This window comes from Lepisma saccharinum, chromosome 4 (assembly GCF_977018435.1).
Source record: "Lepisma saccharinum chromosome 4, izLepSacc3.1, whole genome shotgun sequence".
In the NCBI taxonomy this organism is placed as follows: Eukaryota; Metazoa; Arthropoda; class Insecta; order Zygentoma; family Lepismatidae; genus Lepisma; species Lepisma saccharinum.
Genome location: NC_139232.1, coordinates 114921596 through 114945677, shown reverse-complemented (window position 1 = coordinate 114945677; position 24082 = coordinate 114921596). Strand labels below are relative to the sequence as shown.

At 35.6% G+C, this 24082-nt stretch overlaps 2 protein-coding genes and 1 long non-coding RNA gene across 6 annotated transcripts in view; 1 reads left to right on the top strand and 2 right to left on the bottom strand.

Moving 5' to 3' along the window:
* Positions 1–24082, top strand: part of LOC145986814 (uncharacterized) — a 268487-nt gene that overhangs the window by 40547 nt on the left and 203858 nt on the right. The gene's annotated exons all lie outside the window — the stretch shown is intronic.
* LOC145987357 (uncharacterized) lies at positions 1451–11439 on the bottom strand. Of its 4 annotated transcripts, none has more exons than XM_083121884.1 (5): positions 11336–11439; positions 6796–6847; positions 5694–5820; positions 2841–2990; positions 1451–1865 (listed from the first exon to the last, which is right to left on the bottom strand). In XM_083121884.1, the coding sequence occupies exons 3-5, from the start codon at positions 5755–5757 to the stop codon at positions 1756–1758; spliced, it is 324 nt and encodes a 107-aa protein (XP_082978010.1). In that variant the 5' UTR covers positions 5758–5820; positions 6796–6847; positions 11336–11439; the 3' UTR covers positions 1451–1755. The 4 variants fall into 4 exon arrangements, with proteins under 4 accessions (XP_082978010.1, XP_082978008.1, XP_082978009.1 ...); XM_083121882.1 differs by having other exon boundaries at positions 5694–5797; positions 11336–11432; XM_083121883.1 differs by lacking the exon at positions 11336–11439 and adding an exon at positions 11223–11310 and having other exon boundaries at positions 5694–5797.
* LOC145986524 (uncharacterized) lies at positions 12023–22457 on the bottom strand. The gene is made up of 5 exons (XM_083120634.1): positions 22295–22457; positions 20259–20346; positions 18547–18696; positions 13362–17729; positions 12023–13289 (listed from the first exon to the last, which is right to left on the bottom strand). Exons 2-5 carry the CDS (start codon positions 20320–20322, stop codon positions 12556–12558), a joined length of 5316 nt encoding a protein of 1771 aa, XP_082976760.1. The 5' UTR covers positions 20323–20346; positions 22295–22457; the 3' UTR covers positions 12023–12555.

Below are 24082 nucleotides of genomic sequence, written 5' to 3'. Positions count from 1 at the left end.
ATGAACACATCAATATTATTTTCTTTATGAAAATGCATATTTTTCATGAAATTGTTAGCTTCATTCCTGGTGTAAAAATAAATCTTTGCTCTATATAAGCCACTTGGTTGGATATATCTGACCCTTATATCTTTCTTTCGCAATTCATTGCCTATTTTCATAGAGTTAAATTTCTTTTCTGCACCTTTTGTACTAGTCATTATTACTAAATATGGCCCATTATGTGTATCATAATACATTTTACACTTGTCTACATTATTTTCTCTTCGACCTTCTCCAAACGTGTGTACTTTATCTCTATTATCTAACCTGTCTATCCTTACCGCTTTTGCTGGAACTTGATCATCTTCAGAAGATCTGACTCTTTTAGCTTGTTTTCTAGATGTTTCTTCTATAATGTTATCTTCTATAACAATATCATTGTCTTCTACCAAGTTCGTTATAATTTCTACTTGATTATTAAGTTCCATGTAACCTATGGCATCCGCCATGACGTTAACAAGAACTGCCTTACGAAAATCACATTAATGAGTATAATTCCTTTTACCGTAGTTTTAAACTTCAACTTAAATAAGTATATGAGATTAACTCAATTCCAGTCACAAAATTATCTCTTTATAAACAGCACTCACTTAATTAACAACTATTAATATTACCACAATATTACACAAACAGCTCAGTTTCCATCAACCACAGCTCGAGCGTGCTACGCTCGAATATATAGAATCTTCTTCTTCTTCTTCTTCTTCATGCCCCTCACCGCTTGAAATATATAGAATCAAATATAATTTCAATGTGACAATAATCGTACAAATATATATGTAAAAATCCGTCCTGGTAGTTTCAGCCCAAAATCATCTATTCATATTAACATATTGCTATGTATTGTTAAGATAGACTAAATTACATTTTAACATGGAAATGTTGATTATGTTACTATGTTCATTTTAGTTTCAATTTCACTGCGTCTTTCACTTCACGATCTATATTTGAAGGACCACTACTACAGACAGATTGCGGTTATTGGGCTTCCAGCGTGCACCGATCATTTGCCTGTTCGAGCGTTATTCGCTCGAGCGAAGAAATTGTCACTTCAGTAAGTCATCTAGCGTTATACGTTCGAACTATTAGACGATCGAGCAAAAATGCCTCTATGCAGCACTCTACTGTAGATCAAGTCATGATTAGCCTATTTGTACAAGAAGTGAACTTTTACTACAAGACGTATATGCACTCACCTCACTTAGTACTCCTGCAGTTTGTTTCTTCATACAGAATATTTGCAGAAGATACAATTAAACCCACAAGTGTGTCAATATACGCTGTATAAAATACATCTTATTACTAACTTCGTCGACCCTGTACGTGTAGAAATAGCTACAGAGTTCAGGAGGGTGGTAGATTACAGACTACTAGACTACTACTACTGTTGTTATCAAAGGGATCCGAATTCGGTTTACAATTTGATGTATTTTATTCTTTCCTTTAAAACAGAAAATTAATTAACTGGTATACACCAAATACAAACATGTAATTCGTAAATGTAAAAGCTAGGCCAGGATTTAAATTTTGACCTCGAGTGTGTGCATCCCGTATTTTCTTTACTAATTGCTCCTTTGATTACAATTTTGAAAACAAACAAAACCCATTTTCTCCAACAATTGATCATGGATTTCTGTTTCCAACGGAAGACATTACATTAGAGTTTTCTAGTGCGCTATTCGCAGATTTCTGAACTTCAGATTCTCTCCCCCCTCAACATTTCAGCCGGGTGCAGGCTTCGAATCCATCCTTGGAACATACGCAGGTATTGCAGCCCTTAGTTTTAACTCCTGGACTGCATTTTTCTGAATCCGGGTGGTGGTCTGTAGAAGAAGAAATGTTCCATTAGAAAAACACGAAACAGTGTTCGTAGAACATGAATGAATTGAATAGTTTCATTATAAAATATTTAATTAGCTTTAGTTCCACTTCTTAAAACAGCATGTGCTAAATGTAGTAATTTTGGGGTTTACACAAATCTCGCGTTCTAGTCTCAAGTTTTTCTAAAACAAGGCAATCTCAAATGAGGTGTTCGTTCTTCACGTAATATTAAGATCTATTTGAGACCCGAAGGGGCATTTCATTTGTTTGTAAATCACGTGAGAGTTACGAAAAAAATTTATGTAACGTATTTGGGTGAAAAATGATCCATGGATATCAAAGTAAAATGCACACAGTCGGGCAGTGGGACACTTCTTGTTTTTCCAGAATTTTTGTGGGATATAGGCTGCAGACCCTCATAAAGTTTGGAGAAACTACAGATTTTTCAGTGTCCTATTTCTGAAAATAAGATTTTCCAAGGAAAATTTAGCGCAATCTGTGTTAGGTAATTAATAGCATCAAATTGTTGAAATTATAATGCTATTATTGTTTACAAATTCAAAAGCCTCAGCGTGACGTCGTATAATCTTGTCCCTTCATTATTCTGGATGGATCCACCTGTAGAAATTACGTCTTCATAGAGTAGAGAATTGAGATACTTTTTTCACCTCTTCCTCTGTTATTTAGGCGAGTGCAGAAGCACCCATTGCACATACGCATTTGTCATCAGGTACGTGTATGTGTGTGCAGTGGCGTACGCAAGGGGGGTTGGTGGCGGTCATAACCTCCCATTTGGCCAAGTATTCCAAAAAAAGAACATCAAAGGCAGGAAAATATGTTATAATGAGAGCTGACTACTGAAAAAAGTATAAGTAATCCTCGGACTTTCCAAAATGCTAGGTACGCCACTCTATGTGTGTCATGATAATTACGGTGTTATGATAAAATAGTTACACATGCTTAGTGTATTTACTTACCAGGATATAGGATACCAAATCCGCCATCATCTAGACCAACCATACAGAACTCTTTGACACAAGTGGTTATAATACCGTCTCTATCGCAAGAACAGTAACTGCACCCATCGTTGACATGATTGTCTCCTTCTGGACATCTTGGTGCCACACCTGGCAAAATGCGGAAAATGATTATTTTTATATTGTAATATAATTTCTATTCATTGCTGCAAACGCTGCAAACGAAGGAATACAAATATCTTCTTTTATCTCTTACATACATTTTCCATGTTTTAGATAACTGTACCAAATAAGTTCGAAGTCTATTTTGTGCACTACACTATGCCACCAAAGAATATAACTCTGGAGTTTGATAAGGAAGTATTATATTGATTATCTTGTTTCTGAAACATTTTAAATCGACCTTCGTGACGGAGTATTTATCACGACTCCAGGGGTACCGGGTTCGAATGCCGTTATGCGTGTTCTTTGTGAGTGTCCCATTATCAATTTCATCACATCATCACTCATCCTCATTTTTGCAATTAGCCAAAAGTTGCAGGAATAGGGAAGTTATATGAATCAAACATTTCAAGATATTTTGTAAATCTCCCAACCATTGTCTAGATACTCACTGAATTAAGTTTGAAAGTTTGGCACCGGGAAGTCGGTGTCAGTTGTCTTTACCGTGTCCTCCCGTTTCGCCTTATTGCGTTTTCACCTCCACCAATACAATTTCAAATGATTTATGTGACACGAACTTTCTAAGGAGAAACGGGACATCCAATTTCGCCTTACCCTGTTTCTCGCCTTACACACAAAATGTTTGCCACCAGGGAATAATATTGACATGAAGGGTCATTATTATTAATGTAATAAAACACCATGCTACATTGATATATATATATATACTTTTTTTTATTATGTAAACGGATTTATATTAACTCTATTAGTAATTTTTGTACTATTTATCCTGACATTTGTAAGAACAAATTTTAGGATAGGTTAGGTTTGTGTGTAAGGGGAAACAGGACAAGGCGAAATGGGATGTCCCGTTTTGCCTTAGAAAGTTTGTGTCACATAAATCACGCGAAATTGTATTGGGGGGTGAAAACGCAATAAGGCGAAACGGGATAAGGCGAAACGGGCCGTAATCTTCTTTACAGACTTGAGGAAATGACCACTTTTGCACTCTTTAGGTTTCCTTTTTTAGCTGTCACCCTCCAGCTTCATCCAAGCATTTGTATTATTACTTTCAAGGCGTAGTCTAGGTGGGTGATTATTTCAGAGGACAAAAAAGGCGGGACGATCGTTGTTTACTCCGCCCTTTATAAATCATGTCTCTAGGGTGGTTTGGCTAATACGAGAGGGGTGATCCTCAAATAGATATAAAGCCCCAATCCCACTATGTTCTTCATGAAGGAAAGCCCGGAAGCAAAAAAAATGCTCCATTACGAACCCCCATGAAATTATCAGGAACACAGAGAAAATTTATAAAATACTCACTTACCCCTTTTTTTAGGATGAAAATGTTTTGTTTTTTTACGTTCCTAGCAACGTCCGTTTCCAGGGACGAAATCCGACAATGTTTTTCTCATACTTTATCCTCGAGATCAACAGTAACGCCCAAGTTAGAAAACGTGAATCAAACAAGAGTGACATCTACATACGAAGATTCAGACCAGAGATTACATAAACAGTTACATACAACTTAGTACTCAAAATACGAAAATAGCTACATCATGATTTATTTAATGAAATGTTTAGAGATGTAACACTGCAATGTTTGTAGTTGTTGCAGATGCAAACGGACGTTACTAGGGAACCTGAAGAAAGTTTTCACCCTAAAACTACGGTGAGTGAGTGTACTTGCCTTTTCGTACGGGCTTACTGAATTCGTTTATGTAAAACATGTAACTAACTATTGTGAAACGTACAGTACTTACTCAGTTTATTATTAAGGAATAGGCAATAATGTTTTTAGTATTTCAACGATAAGAGCACGTACATGCAGAACGGTAAGTACTAAACTTTTTAAGAAATCGAACGTACTCACTTTTTTCCCTTCCTTCACTTCTACATGCCGACAATGCGAAAGTAATTACGAGTATTGAGGAACCGCATCTCTAACATTCGAGATAAGCCGTGCCCGAAGTCACGTCGAAAGTGCGAACTTCAAAACTTGGGATCGCACGTGATAGTTTAGGGATTCAGGTGAGGTGATTGACTAATTTTGCCTAGGAGATATTGGGGAGTGATCCATCTTTACTTAATCTTGTGTGTTAGTTTCCCACATTTCGTACCGTGGGTCAATGAAAGGAACTATTCGTAAAGTCCACGCGTTTACTCGTTAACGTCCAAGAACTGAAGGAAGCCGCCGCCACGACCGTGGGTGGGGTTAAAAAGCGGGCGAGTTGTTTTCGTCCAATCGCACTCAACCTTCAGCCAATGGGCGCAGCTGTCATTCTGCTCGTCTACTCCACGTGGAGTCTGTCACATGACTGCGGATACGCTGTTGCCGTACTTTGCAACTTCAATGTGGAGACCGTGGGAATGTGCTAGTGCGGGGGAGGGACAAGGTGGCATAGAATAGATGTGTGGCAACACTGTGCGTTGAATGTGATTGTTCTGTGAACGCCAAATCCAACCCGTCGTTAACGAAGCTAGCGCGTCGACTATAATTCATTTTTTTATAACAATTTTTATTATATTTTGCCTTCAAAACCTGGAATTGTTCTTGAATGATAGAATAGCAACCCCGAAAGGTGAAAGCGTAATAATCAAGTCTATATAAATCCGACATAAATTAGAGAAAATGTGTCATAAAGCGTACTTTCTTTGCCATTATGATATCAAAATTATCCATTTACTTACATGGAGTGATTCCTATTCCAATCGCCAGAACACAGAGGGGAATGTATTTAAGGGTAATGAACATTCTGTGCAGATAGTTGCCTCAATTTGCGTTTTAAGACTTCCTGAAAAGAAGAGTGTGTAACACCTAAAGGAAAATACAAATACGAACATTAAGTTTGTATGTGTTACTGATGTTATAATACTTCTTGAAATACGAATGCTGATAAATTTAGTTTTGACTCGCATGCTGTTTCATCCAGTAACCCTAATTGTGGTAGTTAACGGTACTTCCTAATCACTATGAATAGGAGGTGAATTTTGTATTCAATTCAAACTGAATTGAATTGAATTCCTATTTAGCGTAATTAGGCCTTTTCGGGAAGTTTTACATTTAAATGTGTATCTGAAACAAATAATGAAACAAACACCTTCATTGGCTTAGCACTTTCAACTGTAAATATAATGCCTTGACATTTAACTTTTGCCCCTTTGAATGGATCTTGCAACTGGAACTTTGTGTAACCTGTTACATCGTATAATGAAAAAGTAGATATTCGATACACGTACATACTTCAAGCTAAATTTTAAGCAGTGTTGTCCATAAAAAATGTTAACAGGATAGTATTTCATTTCCATCACCCTAACACAGCTAGTGGATCATAACCATGATAGAAGTAATTACTGTACCATATTTGCTTTACTCATTATTTTTATCATTGACAGCGTCAGAGGGGGAAGGGGAGACCCCCTTTTTCCGCTCCTCAGTGAACAAGAAAAAGCAGATGCAATTTTGAATGGTATTTACCGGTATGGAAAATGTGACTAGCCCCTGGAAAATATTCCCGCCTCTCTCTGTTGCTCCAGTATTTTTTTTTCTGGCGCCGTCACTGACTTTGAATCTGCACACCTTCACGAAAATATTATCATACATTCTCAATCATATTTTTCTATTTTAAATACATGTGCATCCACTGACTACTTACGACGATGTTTATTTAAATTTTTCGTTTAATTATGAATCTAAAAGTTTCCATACCATTTCCATTTTTATGTACTGATGCATTTTTCATATTACACATCAGCAGCGGCGATCTACCGCAAAAATTGTATAATTACTTACGATTTCTAATTGTTCTTTTGATCCTCAAGTTGTCTGTTGTCACAAGATTGCCCTAGAAATGATAATAAACACTTTTGTTTCTTCTTAATGAAAAATATAGTGTTTCATACGTTTTCATATATATTTTGCACTCATTTTGCTCTGCCACTTATAACTATATTTTTCTGTTTCCATCTTTTTTCCTCAAAATATTGGTTTTACGAAAAGGATACACAGATATGACTCGCGAATAATTGGGTAACATTTAAGATTAGAAGATGTTTCACGCTTCGTAGATATTTAGTGACACATCTATGGGGATTGTCTGATTTTTTATATTTATGCTTTTTACTTTAATTTTACTACTTTTGTTCTGATATGTAAGAATCGGAAATATCTTTAATTTGATTGACATTTCGTACTAAAAAGAATTTATATTCTACAAACATATCATAACTTTTGCGCATAGAGTAATGTATTAAAGGTAAACATATCTAACGGGATTCGTTACATTTTTTTTTTCTTTGCGTGGTTTTATAATTTCGTACATTTTAGTATCCTGTATTAAAACTGGGGGAAAATACACATTGAATCACAGTGGTACATTAAGTTGTGAAACACCATTTGCTATGTTCGATATGCTTTCAGATACCAATTTTCAATATTTCAACATTCAAACAAATAAAAACGCTTCCATCATATTTCATATTACATTTTCCATTTGTTCGGTACTTTTTCAGATATGATTGAGTGCTATTTGAATTCTACCATTTTCACGCTCCTCAAACTTCAACTTCATCTAACATGTATTTTAAGTGCATACGAAATTAAAAGTTTTGAAAAAACAGGGTGTCATTTTAATGGCGCCCACAGACCACATATTCGTATAGAGGACATCAAAACAAACAACTTTTCTCAGTAATATTTTTCTCGTTGGTGCGACGATTCGACACTACAGCCGTTCAAAAAGGACCGTTTTGCCGCCTGGATGCTGGCAACACAACCCAACATTTGATAGTATCTGTGACGTCATTTCCTGCAGCGAAACAGCGCACGGCAGTGTTTTGCAAGGAACATACAAATTGTGTGAGAAATGACAAACTACCAACCACGTTATTAGCTGTAAAACGAAGCGAGAAAAGCGTTCAGTAGACCGAACATCATAGCCTACCAGCCAGAAGATCAGCAGTCATCTCAAGGGAAGGAGGAAGTAAACCAACGATATGAGAAATGGTAAAAAAAAGTATTCAAAATGAAGTGTCAATATCGGATTTTGTCTCACCCTACATCAACAATACATTTTATTGGACTTACAGCTTAAATGTGGCTGTTTACGCCCAGCTACATGTCAAATATTTGGAAATCTCGTTGCAAGGTTGATATCTACAGGTTTTTGTTCAGATGCCTTGTGGTACTTTTGTGCTGATAACGGAAGGATCCGAGGTTCACGTTACATTTCAGCTAAAACACGTACAACCACAGTAACAATCTAATTATGAATCAGTAGCGAATATACTGCCCTGTTTACAGTTGCAAACTATTACATGTATATCCGGTGCGTAGATTAACTGTCGTCAGAGAGCTTGTATTACTGCTACTTATATCCCAGTCTTTTCAACCATTTTGGTCACTTGCCTCATAATTCCCTGAATATACATTATATTATGTTTTGCTTACCTTTGGAATTTTGAGTTCATTCATTTCTATTCTGTCATCTGTTCAGTGTGTCACAGACAACTAGTATCAGAAGTACGAAGTCGATAGACTAAATTGTAGATGCCAACTTGGTAACTAGATTTGCAAATATTTGACATGTAAGCTGAGACAAAATTCGATATGACCACTTCCACTTGAATTCTATTTTCTTTCTACCATTTTTCGTATCGTTTGTTTACTTCCTGTTAGGTTACAGAACGTGTTTTCTCGTTTTGTTTTACGGTACGTAACGTGGCTGATTGAACTAACTAACTAACTCTCTAGCCTTCTCAAACCCGAAGGTTCATGGCTGCACCAACACAGGCCTTCCATCTGCCCCTATCTTGAGCAAGATCTATATACTCTTTCCCATCCCCACCGATTTCCTTTAGGTCCATCTCAACGTTGTCCCTCCATCTTCGTCTTGGCCTTCCTACAGGTCTCTTACCATCTGGTTTCCCAACAAGAATCCTGTGAACTCCTCTTTCCTCTCCCATTCGTGCCACATGGCATGCCCACCTAAGTCTTCTTGATTTAATTATTCTAATAATATCTGGACATGAATACAAATGATGTAATTCTAAATTATGTAACCTTCTCCACTCACCTGTCTCCTCATCCCTTTTAGGTCTAAATATTTTCCTAAGGATCTTATTTTCAAATACTCTCAATTTATGTTCCTCTTTCAATGTAAGGGACCAAGTTTCACATCCATATAATACTACAGGCAAAATTACTGTTTTGTATATTTTAACTTTTAGTTTCTTAGATATTAAACGAGAAGACAAAAGTTTATGAAGAGAGAAGTAACATGCATTTCCTGAATTAAGCCTACTTTTTATTTCCTTTTTAATGTAATTTTCATTTCTTAATATTACTCCTAAGTATTTGAATTTGGAAACTGATTCAAAAGAATTGTTATCAATAATTAGATTTTGATTATTACCTAACACTTGGTTTCGGCCTGTAAACATATATTTAGTTTTATCTTTGTTAACTTCCAAACCTATCTCTTTAGCAGTTTTGAAAAATATTTTAGCATTATTCTTAATTGTATTCACATCATCCCCCAGTAAGTCTACATCATCTGCATATGCTAACAACTGAGTCACACCATTTAATTTTAGTCCTTCTTTAGTTTCTTTTACCTTCCTAACAGCATATTCTAAGGCAAAATTAAAGAGCAATGGAGATAATGCATCTCCTTGTTTTAACCCATCATGAATTGTAAATTTGTCAGACATATTAATACCCACACGAATTTTACTTTCTGTTTCACTGGTGCATATTTTTATCATACTAACAAGCTTCTTAGGTATTCCAAACTCTACTAATATATTATATAATTTATCTCTTTTGACCGAATCATATGCTTTTTTGAAATCAATGAATAGCTGATGGACATTTTGATTATATTCCCACTTTTTTTCAAGTGTCTGTCTGATGTGAAAAATTTGATCTGTAGTTGATCTGTTACGTTTAAATCCACATTGATAATCACCTATAATTTCATTAGCATATGGGGTTAGTCTTGTTAAAAGAATGTTAGACAATATTTTGTATGTTGTTGAGAGTAGAGAAATTCCACGGTAATTACTGCAGTTCATTTTATCACCTTTTTTAAACACAGGAACAATTATGGATTCTTTCCACTGTTGAGGGATTTCTTCTTTCTTCCATATTAAACAAATTAATTTATGAATTTGACATATTAATGAATTGCCACCATATTTAATTAACTCAGCTGGTATTAAATCAATGCCAGGTGCTTTGTTATTCTTTAGCCTTTTAATAGTATCTTTAACTTTAAGTTAGGTTCTGGAACTAAAGGTTCTGCTGTGTGTACTTTATTTACTTCTGATTTATCTCCTACATGAACATTTAAAAGGTCATTAAAGTAGTTCTTCCATCTATTTAGAATATCGCTTGAGTCAGCAAGAAAATCACCGACTTTATCTTTTATCAAGTTTACTTTAGGTTGCCACCCCTTTCTAAATTCATTTACACCTTTATATAAATCTCTGATATTTTTATTTTTGCTGTTTGTTTCAATTTCGTTAATTTTGCTTTTCAAGTAATTGTAATAGGCTGATTGTAGTTATGTCATTTTTCACATGGCAACCCTGGAACGCATCGCTTCACGACGGGATATGATGTCACAAATGCAATCAAATGTTGTGTGTGGTTGCCAGCATTCAGACGGCAAAACGGGCTTTTCTGAACTACTGTGGCGCCGAAATGATGCACCAACGAGAAAAATGTTACTATGAAAAGTTGTTTGTTTTGATGTCCTCTATACGTTTCTGTGGTCCGTGGGCGCCATTAAAATGACACCCTGTATATTTTTTTATGTATTACGTTTTCTGATTTTTCAGAAGCTAGAGGATGTGAATGAGAAATCAATTTTTAACTTTTTATAAAGTTTCTTTTATGAAGGAAACAAATGTTAATGTTTATGAACATTTTTCTTACGCACATATACTCGTTCATTTGTGTTAATGATTGTAACACTTTATATGCAAAAATTTGGCCACAATATTTACGAAGAATATAATTAAACGTGATCAGAGATTCGTATGTTTCTTAAATTGCGACATTGAATATTTTTATGAATCTCGAAACTTACTAGATATAAAGAAGAAATTCCATGTTCCGGATAGTGCAGAATACATGCATCAACACTCTAAATGACAGCTAAGAATAAAAAACTGATTAAAAAATAATTTTGTAGTAATTAAACATTAGCAACTTACAAGGCACCCTACAACTCTGGCAAAGTTTCACGAAAATTCCGAAGTATACTTTTAAACCTTATGTTGTGAAAAAGGAAACAGACCAGGTATGAACCAAGCTAAGCTCGACTTACCTCTCTCAGGTAGTTGTTACTACAAACTACAGATCTACAGAACGGGGTGTTTTATCATGTTCACATCGATTACAGTCATAAACCAGTAATCATTTCGAAAGGGTATATCGAAGTTTAATGTTTTGAAAGTGAGATATAACAGCTCATATTCTTTGTATGAATTTCCAGCAAATTGAAACTATCCCTTTTTTATGACAGCTTTCTTTCAAAACGAGAATTTTTACACACGAATTGAATTAACCAATTTTATTTCCTTGTTTGGTAAATTTTGAATATATTGCCTTCTTTGCAGCATTATAGCTAAGCTGCTATAAGCTTAGTGTAAAATATACATTATTTCCATTATTTCTGTTTGTGATCTTTATTACTGACCTAAATCATCTTTATGCCTTTATATTGAAAGCTTCATTAAATGTTGAAATATACATAATTCATTGTGGTTCTGCCATGTTTTCGTGAAATTTGTGTTTCTGCATTACGTATGTCTTCTTGTTCGTGACAATATACGTCAAGTTTAAAAACAAAACAAGTTCAAGTGATGGCTACCTATGAAAATAAGCAAGAATTACGTGTATTGTACAAATTCTACATCGTAAAAATCAAAATGCAATCGTGTACAATCTTTCAAGACTTCTCTCTAATGATGTATTCAATTAATCAGAACAAACATTCTGTTTTTATATTTTGTATTACTAGTGATGTATTACAGGCGACTTCCTTACATTGGTGATGACTGACGTACATTTCATATGATTTTCCAACTCACACCAATAATTTTCGATAGTACAGATTAGAAGGAGGGGGACTACATTATTTCTAATATTACATCTGGAAACGTTTTAAAAGTAGACGAGATTATATTCACAATATAAAATTATACGATTGATAAGATACATAAAAATACATAACCGTAGGAATATAAATTACAAAACCTTCTCTTACGTGTAGTATTTACAAAATGTTCTAGGTACACAATTTATCACACTGTTAACTAGTATATAATTTTCATTGTAATAGTAGATGCCACAATAATTTTCGGACAAAACCACTCTCACTTATATTTTTCATTAATAATAATAATAAATTGCATCTTTAGATGTGTAGTCTGCATTCTAACTTTCTTCCTCTTCGCAATCTTCACAATATTCATCTTGTGTTTGGTACTTTGTATCGCCACTCTCTTCTTCATCGCAGTCTTCACAAACTTCATCTTGCGTTTCTTAGTCTGTGTCGTAATTTTCATCCTCGTCGCAATCTTCGCAAATTTCATTTTCTCCACTTCCATACATTTCCTCTTCAACTGCGTTTTCTCTTTCATAAGTTTCTTCTTCATCTTCGTTATCTACTTCGTAAGTTTCTTGTTCAGCTGTTTCATATGTTTCTTCAACTGAATCATTTGTTTCTTCCTCAGTTCTTTCGTAATATTCTTTATAATTTTTTTCCTCAGTTACTTCGTAGGTGTTTTCTTCAGTTACACCGTACGTGTTTTCTTCAGTACCTTCGTAGGTGTTTTCCTTGGTTACTTCATACGTGTTTTCCTCAGTACCTTCGTAGGTGTTTTCCTCAGTACCTTCGTAGGTGTTTTCCTCAGTACCTTCATATGTGTTTTCCTCAGTACCTTCATAGGTGTTTTCCTCAGTACCTTCGTAGGTGTTTTCCTCAGTACCTTCGTAGGTGTTTTCCTCAGTATCTTCATATGTGTTTTCCTCAGTACCTTCATAGGTGTTTTCCTCAGTACCTTCGTAGGTGTTTTCTTCAGTTACATCGTAGGTGTTTTCCTCAGTACCTTCGTAGGTGTTTTCTACAGTACCTTCATAGGTGTTTTCCTCAGTACCTTCATAGGTGTTTTCCTCAGTACCTTCGTAGGTGTTTTCCTCAGTACCTTCATAGATGTTTTCCTCAGTACCTTCGTAGGTGTTTTCCTCAGTACCTTCGTAGGTGTTTTCCTCAGTACCTTCATAGGTGTTTTCCTCAGTACCTTCGTAGGTATTTTCTTCGGTTACATCAAAAGTGTTTTCCTCAGTACCTTCGTAGGTGTTTTCTACAGTACCTTCGTACGTGTTTTCTTCAGTACCTTCGTAGGTGTTTTCTTCAGTTATTCCGTACGTGTTTTCCTCAGTACCTTCGTAGGTGTTTTCTTCTGTTACATCGTACGTGTTTTCCTCAGTACCTTCGTAAGTGTTTTCCTCGGTTACTTCATACGTGTTTTCCTCAGTACCTTCGTAGGTGTTTTCCTCAGTACCTTCGTAGGTATTTTCCTCAGTACCTTCATAGGTGTTTTCCTCAGTTCCTTCGTAGGTGTTTTCTACAGTACCTTCATAGGTGTTTTCCTCAGTACCTTCATAGGTGTTTTCTACAGTACCTTCGTACGTGTTTTCCTCAGTACCTTCATAGGTGTTTTCCTCAGTTCCTTCGTAGGTGTTTTCTACAGTACCTTCATAGGTGTTTTCCTCAGTACCTTCATAGGTGTTTTCTACAGTACCTTCGTACGTGTTTTCCTCAGTACCTTCGTAGGTGTTTTCTTCAGTTATTTCGTACGTGTTTTCCTCAGTACCTTCGTAGGTGTTTTCTTCTATTATTTCGTATGTGTTTTCCTCAGTACCTTCGTAGGTGTTTTCCTCAGTGCCTTCGTAGGTGTTTTCCTCAGTACCCTCGTAGGTGTTTTCTTCAGTTACACCGTACGTGTTTTCCTCAGTACCTTCGTAGGTGTTTTCTTCAGTTACTTCGTACGTGTTTTCCTCGGTTACTTCGTAGGTGTTTTCCTCAGTAACTTCGTAGATGTTTTCTTCAGTTACTTCGTACGTGTTTTCCTCGGTTACTTCGTACGTGTTTTCCTCAGTACCTTCGTAGGTGTTCTCCTCAGTATCCTCGTAGGTGTTTTTTTCAATTACATCGTACGTGTTTTCTTTAGTTACTTCGTACGTGTTTTCCTCAATTGTTTCGTATTCATATGTTTCTTCCTCAGCTGTTTCGTAAATATATTCTTCATAAGTACTTTCATCAGTTGTTTCGTATGTTTCTTCTTCAACAGTTTCGTATTCGTATGTTTCTTCCTCAGCTGTATCGTAAATATATTCTTCGTAAGACTCTTCCTTAACTGTTTCGTAAGTTTCCTCTTCAGTTATTTCGTAAGTTTCCTCTTCAGTTATTTCGTAAGTTTGTTCTTCAGTTATTTCGTAAGTTTGTTCTTCAGTTATTTCGTAAGTTTGTTCTTCAGTTATTTCGTAAGTTTGCTCTTCTGTTATTTCGTAAGTTTCCTCTTCAGTTATTTCATACGTTTCTTCTCCGTAGTCGTAAGATTCTTCACTGTATTCGTAAGATTCTTCACTGTAATCGTAAGATTCGTCGCTGTATTCGTAAGATTCTTTACTATAATCGTAAGATTCTTCACTGTATTCGTAAGATTCTTCACTGTAATCGTACGATTCTTCGCTGTATTCGTACGATTCTTCACTATAATCGTAAGATTCTTCACTGTATTCGTACGATTCTTCGCTGTAATTGTACAATTCTTCACTGTAATCATAAGATTCTTCACTGTAATCGTACGATTCTTCACTGTAATCGTACGATTCTTCGCTGTAATCGTACGATTCTTCACTGTAATCGTAAGATTCTTCACTGTATTCGTAAGATTCTTCACTGTAGTCATAAGATTCTTCACTGTAATCGTAAGATTCTTCACTGTATTCGTACGATTCTTCACTGTATTCGTACGATTCTTCACTGTAATCGTAAGATTCTTCACTGTATTCGTACGATACTTCACTGTATTCGTAAGATTCTTCACTGTAATCGTAAGATTCTTCACTGTATTCGTGCGATTCTACACTGTAATCGTAAGATTCTTTGCTGTAATCGTAAGATTCTTCACTGTAATCGTAAGATTCTTCGCTGTATTCGTACGATTCTTCGCTGTAATCGTAAGATTCTTCACTGTAATCGTAGGATTCTTCACTGTATTCGTAAGATTCTTCACTGTATTCGTACGATTCTACACTGTAATCGTAAGATTCTTCACTGTACTCGTACGATTCTTCACTGTATTCGTAAGATTCTTCACTGTAATCGTAAGATTCCTCGCTGTATTCGTACGATTCTTCACTGTAATCGTACGATTCTTCACTGTATTCGTACGATTCTTCACTGTAATCGTAAGATTCTTCACTGTAATCGTAAGATTCTTCACTGTATTCGTAAGATTCTTCACTGTAATCGTAAGATTCTTCGCTGTATTCGTACGATTCTTCACTGTAATCGTACGATTCTTCACTGTATTCGTAAGATTCTTCACTGTATTCGTACGATTCTTCACTGTAATCGTACGATTCTTCACTGTATTCGTACGATTCTTTACTGTATTCGTAAGATTCTTCACTGTAATCGTAAGATTCTTCACTGTATTCGTAAGATTCTTCACTGTAATCGTAAGATTCTTCACTGTATTCGTAAGATTCTTCACTGTAATCGTACGATTCTTCAGTGTATTCGTACGATTCTTCACTGTAATCGTACGATTCTTCAGTGTATTCGTACGATTCTTCACTGTAGTCGTAAGATTCTTCCTCAAAGATTTCATAAGATTCTTCTACCACTATTTCGTAAGATTCTTCACTGTAATCGTAAGATTCTTCACTGTAATCGTAATATTCTTTACTGTATTCGTAAGATTCTTCACTGTAATCGTAAGATTCTTCACTGTATTCGTAAGATTCTTCACTGTAATCGTAAGATTCTTCACTGTATTCGTAAGATTCTTCACTGTAATCGTACGATTCTTCAGTGTATTCGTACGATTCTTCACTGTAATCGTACGATTCTTCAGTGTATTCGTACGATTCTTCACTGTAATCGTAAGATTCTTCACTGTATTCGTAAGATTCTTCACTGTAATCGTAAGATTCTTCACTGTATTCGTAAGATTCTTCACTGTATTCGTAAGATTCTTCACTGTAATCGTAAGATTCTTCACTGTATTCGTAAGATTCTTCACTGTAATCGTACGATTCTTCACTGTAATCGTAAGATTCTTCACTGTAATCGTAAGATTCTTCACTGTATTCGTAAGATTCTTCGCTGTAATCGTAAGATTCTTCGCTGTACTCGTAAGATTCTTCGCTGTAGTCGTAAGATTCTTCACTGTAGTCGTAAGATTCTTCACTGTAATCGTAGGATTCTTCAGTGTATTCGTACGATTCTTCACTGTAATCGTACGACTCTTCACTGTATTCGTAAGATTCTTCACTGTAGTCGTAAGATTCTTGACTGTAATCGTAAGATTCTTCACTGTATTCGTAAGATTCTTCACTGTATTCGTAAGATTCTTCACTGTAATCGTAAGATTCTTCACTGTATTCGTAAGATTCTTCACTATAATCGTAAGATTCTTCGCTGTATTCGTACGATTCTTCTCTGTAATCGTAAGATTCTTCACCGTAATCGTAAGATTCTTCACTGTAATCGTAAGATTCTTCGCTGTATTCGTACGATTCTTCGCTGTAATCGTACGATTCTTCACTGTAATCGTAAGATTCTTCACTGTATTCGTAAGATTCTTCACTGTAATCGTAAGATTCTTTACTGTATTCGTAAGATTCTTCGCTGTAATCGTAAGATTCTTCACTGTAATCGTAAGATTCTTCGCTGTATTCGTACGATTCTTCGCTGTAATCGTAAGATTCTTCACTGTAATCGTAAGATTCTTCGCTGTATTCGTACGATTCTTCGCTGTAATCGTAAGATTCTTCACTGTAATCGTAAGATTCTTCGCTGTATTCGTACGATTCTTCGCTGTAATCGTAAGATTCTTCACTGTAATCGTAAGATTCTTCACTGTATTCGTAAGATTCTTTACTGTAATCGTAAGATTCTTTACTGTATTCGTAAGATTCTTCACTGTAATCGTAAGATTCTTCACTGTAATCGTAAGATTCTTCGCTGTATTCGTACGATTCTTCGCTGTAATCGTAAGATTCTTTACTGTAATCGTAAGATTCTTCACTGTAATCGTAAGATTCTTCACTGTATTCGTAAGATTCTTCACTGTAATCGTAAGATTCTTTACTGTATTCGTAAGATTCTTGACTGTAATCGTAAGATTCTTGACTGTAATCGTAAGATTCTTTGCTGTATTCGTAGGATTCTTCCTCCCTGCATTCTTCGCAAATTTCTTTGACTGAGTATACAATATTGGATGTTTCATCCTGGAAGCATTCTTCACAATATTCTTCAATTGCGTACTGGATGTGGTAATTCTTGTCTCCACTGCATTTTTCGCATATATTTACACAGTTCAATCGGGTGCAGGCTTCAAAGCCGTCCTTTGAACACACGCAGATGTCACAAGCCTTGGTGTACACCCCTGGTCTACATTCTGGGGAGTCTGGATGGTGATCTGTAAGAAACAACAAAGGTAATTAAAAATCTGAAAAGTATACTTTTAAAACGTAATTTAAAATATCCTGTATTGATAGTTACGAAGCATCTATCTTACATAAACTTAAGGAGGCACTGAGGAAACATATTCACACTTCGTGGTAGGAGAATTTAAATTGTTAATAATCGATTCGGGTTATTTGTGTCTTCTGCATTAGTAAAGGATGTCTAAGTGATCTGGTTATTGGAAAAATCCACAAACATTGTGCAAGAAAAATCAAGAGTTTGCATAAATATCAATGTAATACGTAGCGTTAAATAAATTTTTGATATTGTTTTAACAAACAATCTATCAATTTATGTATTTTGATTGAAACGGTTCACGTATAACGAGCGAGCAGCTGCCACTTTACACCAAAGTTTCTTACTTTAACCACAAAGCTTTTCAGTAAATATTGTATTTACATAACAATAAAGGTTGCCAGTATATGAGTAACAATAGTGTGACACCTTGCAAGTGTGAAGGGGTACATTACATTTCATATAAATCAATTCCTCATCATAAAATAATAATTTGTTCTATTTAATTTCATTATCATAATGCTAAATATGGTTATTTGGGAATATAAACTTTCAAGCTTTAATTTCATTGAAAATATTTGGAAAATGTGATTAGCAAATACAGAGATATAAGAGTATCATTTTTCCAAACCTCAGTTTCTTGTCCAGTGATCGTAATTATAATTCATCGCAAGAAAATTAACGTACTCCATTTTCCCCCCTTAGAGAGAGACATATCCCCAATTACAGCAAAATCTACAGTATTTAATACTCACCAGGATATAAAATTGCATCTTCTCCATTATCTAGTTGTATCATACAGAACATCTCTTTGCAGGTGGTGATGATACCGTCTTCGTCGCATGCGCAGTAAGTGCATCCATCGTTAACCTCGTTGACGCCAACTTTACACCTTCCAGCGTCACCTGCGAAAAGTACTTTGTAGTATTTAATTTTGATCACTTAAATACAAGGCGACGTTTAAATATTGTCGATAATATCTCTTACTAAATGTACAGAAGAGTTTATCTAAAAAAATACCTAAAAAAGATCATTTTTTGAAATTCTGCAGTGGCATCATAATCCTGTACAGTGGAATGCACGAGCATTACCAAGTAAATTGTCCATCACCATTCATCATGTTTAATCTCTTTGATTTGCGTAATGAGAGATTCGAGAACTGAAATAAAATGCTAAACAAGATTCTGACAACCTCTACACCAGCTGGTGTAAAAATCCATTCCTGAAGAACATTGCAAGAAACAAGAGAAATATTAATGAAAAGAGTCATGGACAATTTGTCGAGCAATATTTGTGCACCCTACTGTAAAGTATGTTAGTTATCCGATTAGTTAATAGATTATACAGCTCTAAAACTACAGACATGAACAGATCTGTAAAAAGAAACTATTCAATTTCGAAAAATGAGAAACGAACATGTATAATTCGCACAAGGTACAAGAAAAAAAAATTCGGTTCGCTGAAGCACAAATTATAATTTAAGTGAATGAATCTTAATACAATAGTTTGCTCGGCGGCCATGTTTGTTCCATTGTTTGGTCATCCTACATGACACCTGACTCCAAGTTAACTAACAGCGAAAACGGGCATCACCAATCTGGTGTACTCGTTAGTAGGACCCCAATTCGGATCTTTGTACAGTAATTTTTCCAAGGTGCAGTTCAAGCAATATTATTGGATTATTAGGCTATTACTTCGTGTAATTAGTGCTTAATTCTTCTCAGTGAAAGTGAGAACTTTTGTGATTAATTTTTAAAAAACGTGGAAGTAACTGCATCTCAATTGATCTGACCTCGCATCGCCCAAATTACACAGTATGAAATTCTTAGGCTTAGATTTCTACAAAACTAATATTAATTAATCTTACAGTATTTTAACTTCAATTTTTTATTCTCTCCAAGATTATTAAACATCTATAATAATTTGCGACTCAACATACTTCGAACATTGTGTAAAAATATGAATCAAAACCAGAGCTGAAAAATTTAAATTAAAGAACAGCAGTCACTACATTCTACCTTATATTGTTCATTGATTTGGTGTTTTAAGTCCATTTCGTGCACAGTTAGGGTAATGAAGACTGGACCTACAGTTTAAAGTGGAATCCGAACCACTATGTGCCTCCACCGGATATCGAACCCGGGACCCCTTGATTACCAGGCAACGACGTTACCACTGCGCCATCGGGGAAGCCCATTCTACCTTATATTTTTACCCACTACAAGTCCGTAATGCACGTTTTTTTCATGAGCCCTTGATATAAAAGCAAATTGTAGCAGTATCGAAGAATGATTTCAGTTTAATTTAAATTGTGTTGTGTAGGATTTTTGTACTTACTGTTACAAATGCCTGGCTTAAGTAATCGGATAATATATTCCATATTGTATTCCGTTTTTAAGTTATTAAAGAATTGAATTTCAATTTTTGAAATGGAAAGATGCTAGCCTAGGAAGTTCCAGTCACTTACATGGAGTAATCCCTATAACAATTGCAGCTAGGAAGACGCGGAGGTATTTTAAAGGGAAAATCATAATGAGCCAATGTCTCCTTCGAACCTGTAAGAGAATGATAATATGCTTTAATAGTTTTCAGTAAATATTAATATATTTAATGCCACATTTAGTATAAACTCTTTGTTGTATCCAAATGTATTGTTTTACATATTCAGGAAGCATGAATTTGAATTTCAAAACTTCATTTGTTTCATCTTTCAATTACTTGGTGGCGCTTGGCCTAGGTAGGATAGAAAAGTTCGTAAAATAAAATTAAGACCTACAGAAGCAACTAAATCAAAAGACTTATATACACATACTGTGTACTATGTATTCTCTTAATTTCCAGATAAGCTTACAAGAAGTCTTCTTTCTCTACTTAGACCTGTCTGTTAATTGTACTTGTTTTTCATAAATCAACAAGCAAATTATAAAATAACCATAATTTTAAGATGTATAATATTATACATAAGTTTCGTAGAAAAAATATTTGTATGCACTTGTATGAGATCCAAATTGAGTTACAAATGCTGTAGTGCCTGCTCGGTGGCCGAGCACGTTAAATCCGATCTTACCATCGACGTTTCTGGGTTCGAGTCCCGACCTGGGCATGGATTTTCTTTGTGAGTGTCCCTTCATCATTTTCAACTAATTATCGCTCATCCTAATCGTCTTGATTTTTCCAAAAGTGTCACAAATGTGACGTAAAATTTAAAAAATACAAATACTGTTTATCTTGACTGCAATATAAATAACAACATTTTTTTTCGCATGATTTGATTTTTGATATCTAGCGTTGCTTGTATTCTACTGTTGGTCAATAGCGACCATAAGGATGAGACCGCCAATACCCAGGCCGCAATTTGAACTCGGGATCTGTCGCTTTGTAGCGCGCTGTGTGACCCAATCCAGCATAGAATTTACTTGTGAAACATATTTCTTTATCTTTGCTTGGTAAAGGCAAAAGTTTCCCGTGCATATTGTCCGTGCCATTAAGGCACATTTAGGGGATGTGGGGCACATTCTCTATCTCCGGCCTCTTTTCGAGGTGATATGATCAGCACCACGCTCCGGTCGCCTTTACCCCCCTCCCCCCAGGGTTGTCCTCAGGTGCAAGTTGATTTGAGACTGAATGAGCCCCAGAGCCACTTTATGCGAGATAAGGCCTGAAAAATGCCTAGCTTTCATCACCCACCCCTGAAATCTAATCCGGGTCTTTATCTTTGCTTGTAAGTTAATAAAACGGATACTGGTTTTTAAAATTTCCCAGCAAAAAATTTAATTTAAAAATTTTTGGACCTATCGATTTGCCAAGAAATTAAACGATATATCATTTTTGTAATCTTCATGAACGAAATTATTCCTAACTTATGATAGAATGCTAACTGCTGAAGTTTTAAGCTTTTGGTCACCTATGTGGGGGGAATTTTCGGTTCATTTGAATCTGTAAACTCGACAGAAATTTCGAGACTAGACCGAGATTAAAACAGGATACGTAACTAACGAGAAGAGTCTGTTCTCGTCTTATTGCCCAAGTTTAGTTAATCTAAACTTCATGCGCCAGAAATTCGTTCCCAAAGACTCATAAGTTATTATATCATTCTTTAACAATCTACGTAAAGACATTCTTTGATATTCGTTGAAAATTTGTTAATGATTGCACTTCTATGTGGGATTGTACCTTAATGGTAAAAGGTAAAAAGGTAAAGTGCTCCCCTGTGCATAGCACCACGCCATGAAGGCGTATAGGGGGTGTGGGGGTAACGCCCCACACTTTCTTGATCCGGTACCTTAATGGCGGTACCAAAAATATAACTTCGGTGTTCGGTTGGCAAGGGACAACTAAGCAGGTCAGAACTAATTAACACACTTTATTGTTATTTGTCAGCAATGATTACGTAACACGTGTAGTAAACTGATTTCCAAATCTTCTGTTTATTATTCAAATTTATGTAGAACATTGCTTAATTTCACCTAGCTAGCATAATGCAAGTGAAACTTTGGTACTTACAAATGTCACAGTAACGTTCTGAGCCGAAGCTTCTTTGATATTAACTTCATAATGGATCCAATTACAGAAAAACAATGCTTGCCTACATTTGTGAAACACTCACAGCAATTATATAATTAGCAATATCAATCCATTGATATATTGCGGCAAAGTTCTGAATCGATTGGTGTACTCCATTTCAATGAGCTTATTTAAGGCAAGATTTTACAGTAACTTACGCATTTATTCCATTAGTGTTAGCTGCTCAAACTGCCACTCTTTATTGTTTCACAAGTGTCCTTGAAATAGAAGTAACTTTTTATTCATTCTTGCGGCGATAGTTTCTGTTTATATGTACTTTTTTCAATACCTTTCTCTAAAATACTTCTTCTGTGCGCGTAGGCAGTTCCTTTACATTTTCAACTTTTATTCCAACCATAAATATGTTTTTGGATAGAATGCTGTATTGTATTTTGTTTACAAAAGTGATTCCAGCACCAGAATGCTGTGTATATATAACATCGAGACATCTGTAAAGTAAGGAAATGTGCATATGTATTGCTTTTCTGTTATTACACACCCCTATTTTTTTAGTTCCGGACAGATAAGTGACTTGCAACACAGATACACTGCTTGTTTACATTATTAAGATTTGTGAACACTTAATTTGTCCGTCGGTTAAAATCACTTCTTGAAATTTAGTGGTTTTAGTACTTTTTGCTTCTTCACTACCATACTGCTCATTCGATAGTCTGTTTGTTTAGAGTGCTTACAGGATGGAATTATAGATACTAGGTTATTTCAACTTGATAGAAGTGCGGGAGTGCCTAAATGTTTTCTGCAGGCTGGCGGTTGGACCCTTCCCGAGTTAAAGCCGGAAGGGCGAAGCGACTTGCAGCCCGAGCTGGCTGCCCGCTGGAAAGATGGCCTTTCGTCCGGATTTTCACTGCGATAACAGATAATGCTCTCGCGACAGTAGCGGTGATGGATCAAACTATCTAACCGGGGTGCGCGTTGCTTCTTGTTTCCAATTTGGAGTTTGGCATTACGGTTAATTTACTTTGCGCAGCAATATATTGAAACGGAAATATTCTGATTAATTGGATTTTTCCGGGGTCCGAAATGGAACATACCAATGAAAAATCAGCACTTATCAAATTAATTTAATGATATTGGCTAGAGAGAACTAAAAAAAATATTTTTCTCAGCTAACTTAAACACATTTTATATTAGTCAGCAACCTAACATAATCGAACTAATGTTCTCTGTATATTATTTGATAATGTATTTATTAATATTAAATTTCAAGGGTACTTATTAATACACGCGTAAAGTTAAAAAATTAGGAAGCTATTTAATAGTACAATTTATTGAGATCGGAGCATCGATTAAAAAAAGAAAAAAAAAACAATTTACCACCAGGGAGCTCATGAAGGTTGAGAACTACTGTAATAGAGTACGTGGAATATAGTACACATGGACAGGAGATTCCAGATTTCTATTCCGACTCAGCCAGGGACAGGAAACTGTAAGAACCGCTGATGAAAGTGATGAGAGTGTCTTAGGCTATAGCATACAAATTTGTTCACAGACTCGCGCCAAAGGTTTAGTTTAAGTACACTTTATGCTCAGTTAGGCTAAGCGGGACCGGACCTGTAGTTAAAGTGGTATCCGAACCCAAAGACGGGTGTAACACACTTTTTTTTAATGACACCATATTCGCACTAAATATCGTGAATCGTACGTAAATTTGCGATTTCGTTAGTCTGAAACTGCAGTCACCTACTTTGATACTGCATGAAACTAGTG